The sequence below is a fragment of the Anopheles maculipalpis genome, chromosome 2RL (genome assembly GCF_943734695.1).
Source record: "Anopheles maculipalpis chromosome 2RL, idAnoMacuDA_375_x, whole genome shotgun sequence".
Classification (NCBI taxonomy): Eukaryota; Metazoa; Arthropoda; class Insecta; order Diptera; family Culicidae; genus Anopheles; species Anopheles maculipalpis.
In genome coordinates, this window is record NC_064871.1 from 42,382,765 (window position 1) to 42,391,125 (window position 8,361).

The following is an 8,361-nucleotide window of genomic DNA, read 5'->3' on the forward strand; positions in this document are numbered from 1 at the left end:
TGATCATCTAACTAACTTCTGTCTTCATCGCATTTATGTTAAATTACCTATAGTTGTAGTTTAATGTAATGGCATTTATTTTTATTCATTTTTATTATATTTAAAATGCTTTTTTAAACACCGATGTAATTTTAAGCTGTGGTGTAATTACACTGCGTTGTCAGACGTGTGGTGTAACGCTATGACGTTTCTAGGCGAAAACACACACTCGGTCTGAGGCACCCTGTGCCGATGATTGTCAAATCGATGTAGAGAATTTTTATTAGGAAAGCTAGAATAGCTCGTACAGCGTACAGAGTTTTGTAATTATATACGATCACATAATACAAAACTAGTTAGATTTTCAAAAATAAATCGCGCTTTAAAAAAAACGTAAAATGTGTGCGTGCGTGAGCGTAGGCTACAGCAGGAGGCGTTTCTTCGTAAGGGAGTAGGCTATGAAACTGCTGCGATTGTGGCTGCTCCGCTCCGTTGTCCCATTTTACCACACAACAACCTTGTGTGTTAAGCCTCCCCCGTTACCGATTCGCTGTGCTTCATACAGGTGTGCTAGCTAGTGTCCAGCATCCACAGACACGTTAGGTGGTATCGTTCCCTAGTACCCCGCGGAACATATCACTGTATGTCGTGTTGTTGGAACTTGAGTAGTAAGTTAACTGTTTCACTGATCGATTCTTCAGCAGAGTGAACACGATTGGTGATTGACGGTAGATACATACACACACACGCACATACAGACCGTCTGTAAGAAGTGGCCAGACGGTAAACGTGCGCGCCCGGTGCAACGAAGATGTCCAAAACGTTGAAGCGACCGGTGGCTGGCGAACGGCCCAGCTGTTACATTCCCAATCGGCTGGAGGAACGTCGGATTAGGCACCGTACGTTGCGCCTGGAACGGCGCCGAAAGCCGGACAAACCGGACGATTTCGTGACGTACGAAGATAGCGACAGCGAGGAGGAAACGCCAAGCCAACAGCATCAGGTCCTTAGTACATCGTATAACTTTGTAGACTACATCCGCAGCAGAGAATCAGACTTGCACGATGAGCGAACGATCGATCCGACGTACGCCAGTCGTCACATCCTGACGCACGACATGTTCCGCGAAACACCAATCTCCCTCGGCAACATCAACAAGGTGTTCTGTTCGCAGTGGCTCAGCAACCGGCAGGTCGTGTTCGGTACCAAGTGCAATAAGCTGTTGGTGTACGACGTGAACATGCGGCGGGTGGATGCGATTCCGACGCTACCGAACAGCCACGGAGCGAGCCCCGACACACAGTCCGGTATACACGCGTGCCAGATCAATCCGAGCCACAGTTTGCTTGCGACCGGTGCGAGGCATTCGGCCGACATCGCACTGTACCGGCTGCCAACGATGGATCCGCTCTGTATCGGCGAAAATGCACACCGTGACTGGGTGTTTGATATGTGCTGGTTGGACGATCAGTTCCTGGTGTCAGGGTCGCGCGATACCAAGCTAGCCCTGTGGCGTGTCAACGAGGATCTGATGGAGTTTCCCGAGGCAAAGGACGGCGAGGAAGAGCAGGACGTGCCAACGTATGCGCACATTTCGCCCGTTGCGGTGAAGGATTGCCGTGGGGCGCAAAAGATCCGTGCAATTTGTTTCAACAAAGAGTATCGGGAGCTAGCGCTGCTTTCCCTGAATGGATACATGCATCTTTTCAATGCGGAAACGTTCTCACAAAAGCTTTCCCGGAAGCTACCCAACTGTCAGGAAAATGTGTGCATAGCCTGCCAACCGAACGGATTGTACGCGGTTGGGTGTCGTTCGTACACGTTGCTGCTGGACCCTCGGACACTGCAGGTAATTGCATTGATTCTGTATTCGATCTCGGTTTTGGACATTGATCTATTGCTTTGACTGACGGAAATAGGAGTAAAGAAACTTTTTTTTTTATCAAGTTCATTGCCCTGTGTTCTAGTAATACATCGATTGTCTCTTGTATCATCATGTATTGTATAGACATAAATTTGACAAACGCATCAAATTAATTGAAGTCCTATGGCCACTAACTGCCAGTCCTTTTAGTTTTTAAAAAGATTGAAGTAATACATACTCTTACCAGCGGAATAACTTAGGAAGGCCCAGGAAGCTCGATTTCATAGTCGTAGCTAGGGATTACCTCATAGAGATAACGAAAAACATTCTTCTGAAGATGTTTTGAAGCAGCTTGAGTTAAAACATTTGAGAAATTGCAATTGAAAATTTGTTCGTATTACTAGCTCTATCCTCGGTCAAACAAATTGAATGTCGTTAGGTACTTTCGTACTACTGGCTATAGCAAATTTGGCAATTCCTCTTTGTAATAAATGTCAGGCTCTGGACCATCTATAAGCTTCAAGTTCTTTGCGGTCTAAAACTGATGAGGAAAACCCAAAACCTAGGTGACTTTCTCGTTTCATCCATTGGACCTAAGGTTCATAGCATTCTCTTACACATTGGAAAAGATCCTAGATTAGGTCGGCATTCTTTCACGATCCTTTCCAAGAATTTAATTAATCAGTGATCGCTAAGAATCTACTACAAATTATCTGAAACTGTGCAAACATTATTGTTTAATGCAGCCATGGCTATGGTGCCAGGAAATTATCCAAGGATTGCCTAGCAGAGAGGGTCACACATTTGTAGAATGATTTTCCAATGTCGAATTGTAACAACATTTTAAACCAATCATTTGTGTTAGTGTCATCGCCATTCAAAATTAAGACAATTTTTAAAGTTTTCTTTAAAAAAATCTAAATCTAAGACGCATCACGCTAAACTTGATGTATATAATATACTTGTCGTATATTAAATATTCAGTAAATATTTAAGTTGCAACCGAGCTTGCCTCGGATTAGGCAAAAAACAGGGAGTAAATGCCCTATGTCAATCTAGTTTATGTACATAGTCATCACATGCGGTGTTAACAATACGGCGCAAGCCGTCATACTTAAAATAAGTAAAATTAAATAATAAATAATATTTGAGTTGCCCGAAGACAAATGCACCATTTGAATGTGCCTTTAAATCACTAAAAACAAATTAAGTAAGCCTTTTAGAAATTTTAATTAAAAAAAAAAACATGTTAACCAGTAGATATAAAGTTTTCTCATGGTTTTTTTTTGTCATGTAATCCACAGGCCGTGAAAAAGATTGCATCCCGGTACAGTGGTTACGGTATACGGTCAGCCAGCTTCCAAGGAAACATCCTCACCATCGGTACCGGGATGGGCATGCTGATGTTTTTCGACATCCGAGCGGGCAAATATCTCGAATCGTGCATCAACTCTTCCCGCACGGTGGTACTGAAAGCTAGCAAAGGCTATGTGGTACGATGTAGCAAACCTTCCTGATCGGTGGTTTAGGGAAATCTTTTTATCTTATGTTCCGTTGCTCGCAATTTCAGGCCCAATTTCCGGACGAAGAAATGGATGGATTCCAACAAAACAAGTACTTGCCTGCTATCTACACACACTGCTACGACAGCAGTGGTACGCGCCTGTTCACTGCTGGCGGACCGTTACCAGCCACGCTTATAGGAAACTATGCAGGTATCTGGCAATAATGGTTAATACGATAATAGGGGCGGCCCGGTGGTGTAGGCGACAGCGGCGCCGGTCTTCAAACGCCAGGACAGTTGTTCAAATCCCATCCGAACCGTTCCCGCGTAATGAGGACTGACTAACCAACTACGTGGTATCGGCAGTCTGGTAAGCCATTTCGATGGCCGGCATGACCTTAGAGGTCGTTAAGTCAAAAATAATAAGAAGGTTAATACGATGATTATGGTGTAATGATGCATTGATTGGGGGTTTGATCGGCGGTATCCCACCCCAATGGTTGTTGATATCCATTGGCTGAAGGACATGCTCATCGAACACCAACTAAGTATAAGTATTGAAAATGTTTTAAGAAGACACGTACATCTACAAACACTGTTCCGGTTCGACTCGGAGTTTGACGGTGGCCGGTGTATTCTCCCCCTCCCATTTGAATTGTGTGCAACTTATCTTTACGACTTTGGTGTGCAACGATTGCTTTACTGTTTTATTAGTTAAATTTTAATTCCATTGTGTTTTACGCAACATATTTCGGCTGAATCTGCACCATTTAGCTAAGGTACACGTTTTTATTATTTAATTTTTTAAAGATAGTTTTTAAAGCTTCATTTTGCTCACCGACATCACGCACATAGGATATGGGCTATGTAGCAACTCTCAGCTTCCTTTTTTTTAGAACAAATCTTCTCAAACAGAGCCACAAGGATTTTTTTTCTAACGATATACATACAGCAAATCAAATTGGTAAGTGTTGTACAGAATAGGGTTTGGTGGCGTGGTGAATGTTCGATCGTTTGAGAAAAAGTGTACCAGGTAAAGGGCAATGCAACTATGTCGGACAAGCTTTGGTGCCCTCCCCCTAAAGGATTGTATATCTCACACTGGACAGGACCGTGGTTAAAATCCCATCCGAGATCGTTCCCTTGTAGTGAGGACTAACTATCCAACTACGTGATAGTAAGCCAATCGGTGGCTGGTTTGACCTAGTAAGTCGTTAAGCCAAGAAGAAAAGAATAAGTAAATTATACAAGAAGGAAATGTTTCAACCGTTTTCTCAGCGCTTGGAAACCATGATGCATGCGTAAATGCTAAACAAATTGATGATCGTGCTTGATAGTTTTTGTAAGTTAAGTTGATCAACCAACCAACCAACCAACCAACCACCCAACCACGATTCGTTTAGGCATGATGATAATGAGTACTATAATAGAAATTTCGTAAAAATGCTAATAAAGTCTACCTAGAAGAATTATCAATAAGATCAATTTAAAAGAAACTGTTGTGTTTGTATTTGAAAAAGATGACAAAAAGAAACTACGTTCCTGTATGTTTGGGTGCTTGATCCTTCTGGAAATACACAAATGTTTGTGTGTGATGTTATTCATGAAAATAACTGCTATTTTATGTTTGCAGATCATAACATAAAATTATATACGTCAGTGAAGGCAATAGAGGGCTGCCGAAATTTGGAAAATGCTTTGTTGCCTTTTAAAATCAATGAACTGTCAATCATCTATGAAAATGACAAACAAATGTAGTGACGACTGACCAAATTAGTGCTCCATAATTCCTGGAAGCGGTTCAGAATAGATCCTGGAATTGGATCAAGAATGAGTACCGGTTCCGGAATCGGAATCAGTTCTCAGAAACCGGTATCAGGCATTGGTTCCGGAATAGGCCGCATAATCGGTTTCGATTGAATTGAAATACAAGACCCTGTATTGTTGCTGGACTCTAGAAGAGCTGCAGGGTTAGGAATGCTACTACAGATGACATAAGACTTTCACGATCTTGACGACTCTGTACGTGCTTTGAAGCACAACACGAGCTAATGGGCTAGAGAACTGATTGGCAAGCTTTTCAGAGTAAAAACTCAAATATCTTTACACTACAGGGTGATCCAAGCCGCCCTTTGCCGATCTCTGTTCTGTGGCCCAGGCATATCAAAACTATACCCCTTTGGGTATTAAAGCGCGATGTAAATTTTATCTTTAGTGCTAGAACGTTTAGGTTAATGGAGGAATGGACAAAGTAAATAAGAAGTGCATTTGTACGCTTAGTTAAATGAATATACAAGGAAAATCGGCTAAATACCTTTGCTCCATGATCAAGAGATGGTGGTTCGTTCGTTTCAGGTGTGAATTAGAATCCGGAAAAAGACATCTTACTGTTTTTCTTTCAAAACGTAATCGCACCAAAAAATGAACAAATCGTATGACATATGCTTTCAACTGTTCGATTCCTTATTCTTTATCTCATAATCAGGAGTAGTGAAATATGTTTTGTAACAGTTCACTCAGTGTTTGTTTTTAAGTTATCGTTTTTTCCTCTTTTCCGCCCATTCTCGCTCGTTCACTTACACTCTAACAAAAAAAAAAAACGGACACATTATTAATGTATCTAAAATAAAATTAATAATATTAATAATGTAATAATAATAATAATAATAGCAATAGTATAATTCAATATATGTATGTATAATAATGTGCAACTGTCGCTTAATATTCCACAATTTTTTGTTTCCCGTCCGCCGCGCCCGCCCGCTCTCACGCGTCACGTCGTAAAAAGGCCATGCGCGTAGCAAACGTTTTACCGGCATACTCAGCTTTTCCCTATCTATATGAAATACAAACTGCCTCCCCAAAAAGTCCCCTAAAGTACACTATAGTATACAGTAGTTTCACACCTGATTGCGCGACCATTTTTACTTCTTGCTACTTATCGTTTTGCCCTTTAAAACCCGCATTGTGGACGACGAAGACGACAATAGAAGACGAAAGCGGTACGTATGACCGGTTCAGGGAGGGGGAAGAGGGTTTGTTAGAGAACAGAAACAACAGCGCCTCGCTGCTGTACGTATATAACAAAGTTTTACAAAAGAAAAACCAAAGGTTGTGTTTGTGCGTTACAAGACTATTTGGTTGTGCCCCGTACCAGAGATTGGAATTGAAGTCGTGTTTAAAGAACACATCAGCTGCTGGCTGAGGAATACGGAAAGCTAAGAAATGATTCCTTTTTAAACTTTAAACAAAATGCGCAACTTTTTCTCACCCAGTTTTCCCATTTCTAATTGTGTTACTTTTGAATGGTTTCGCGCCGTTCCTTTTGTATTGAGATTCCGGAAGGATATATCAAGCGGAACGGCTAGCTTGACTCAAGCGGGCGCTCACGATTCGGGTGGGGAGACACTACTAATATAATACCCAATACTATTTATTTGGAGACACTCCACTTCTCGCGTTGCTCAGCTCTAATCAGTAGTCGCTCTTGCTTTAGTCGCTTAATCGATCACGTTCGATCTATGTAGAATACATCACATACGCTTTTTTTTACTAACCGGACACAGGACACATTGTACGTTAATATTTTCAAAATTCAGTATTTCAGTTGTTTGTTTAATATATGGAAAAACTTTATCTTCTTCGATTTATAAGCAAATCGATCTGATGACCCAGTTAGGTTCTCTCTCTCTCTCTGTGGTGGTGGTGTTCGTTTTAAGAAGGCTATCGTATCTTACATTCAGATTTTTGTAGGTGTAATTGTTTTTGTTGTCGTTTTGTTTGTTTCTACAGTTCTACATACACATACACACGCACAAAGGGTGCATTTTTATGACCTCGGGGTTGCATCGGATGTAAAGAGATCTCATCAAAGGCGCTATTTTCATCTAGCCACACCGATTAACAGACTCTCCCCTACATTTGTGTTATGCGCTGAATCTGCTGCCAAAGTACCTAGCATCGCGCTATTGTTGGCTGTTTTTTCTCTCTCGTATCTTACAATCTACTCGCCTGTCGATACAAATGTTGCATCTTGAGTACGAATTTTCATCTAAAAGTTAATTTTGTGTGGGTGTTTGTGTGTGTGTGTGTGTGTGTTTGTTTAGGTGCATAAATTATTTTGGTGCGGGTTTTACATCATTATCTTTCTCTAATTCACACGCACGCACACACACATACAATGGTTTTAAGAAGTTATGTACTAAGTATTTATAATAAAAAAAGTAAATTTGTAACAACAATCAACGCTCCTGATGTTTTGTTGGCTGATTTCTTCTTTTGCACAAATATTGGTGTGTGTGTGTGTGTGTGTGTGTGTGTGTGTGTGTGTGTTTGCAGGTTATGTGTACCGTGGCTAGTTAGAGTCTTATTATAAATTCGAATCATTTCATTACTCCATATCTCTCTATGGATACAGGATGTATCTGTGTTTGTATTTTAAACGACACAACATTCAATATCATTTTTTGCCCTAGTTTTGTCCACTACCCTTCACTACCTGATTGGCAGGCAGGTTCAGGAATGTAGTTTTGCCGAACAAAATAAAAATGGAGAAACGGATACTAAAGCTACTGTCTGTGATCTCTCTTGTGTCGAAAAATGGGACCACAGTTTGAGATTACAAAATTACTTGATACCCCAGTTTTTGTTTCTTCTAGCATCAGCCAGATTGTGTAGAAGTTAAACTATCAGATTTGTTTAGGCTTGTTCTCTAGTATCTATCGTAACAGTAACAATGTAATGTAACGGGCGTCCTTTGTAGCCAGCCCTGTACACCACGCAGACCAGGGAATTGTGTATTTAAGAGAAAAAAAAGTCGTTTTGTATATAAAGTTGAGGCAGAATCTTGTTGTTACTATACCAGCATCCGTGTAGAATGTTTGTTCTGTGAGGAGACATGTCGTGTAGATAATGTTCAAAGAACAAAAGCCAAATTGGAACACACAAAAAAAAACTGTGTCTGTACCGTTTTTCCCCGCAGTGGAATGATTATCAGACTGGAAGAGTGGTAGAG

At 41.1% G+C, this 8,361-nt stretch overlaps 2 protein-coding genes across 2 annotated transcripts in view; one reads left to right on the forward strand and one right to left on the reverse strand.

The window, feature by feature from the left end:
- Positions 1-8,361, reverse strand: part of LOC126557593 (probable splicing factor, arginine/serine-rich 7) — a 151,520-nt gene that overhangs the window by 37,480 nt on the left and 105,679 nt on the right. The gene's annotated exons all lie outside the window — the stretch shown is intronic.
- LOC126557948 (DDB1- and CUL4-associated factor 12 homolog) lies at positions 791-3,572 on the forward strand. The gene is made up of 3 exons (XM_050213877.1): positions 791-1,828; positions 3,148-3,336; positions 3,414-3,572. Exons 1-3 carry the CDS (start codon positions 791-793, stop codon positions 3,570-3,572), a joined length of 1,386 nt encoding a protein of 461 aa, XP_050069834.1.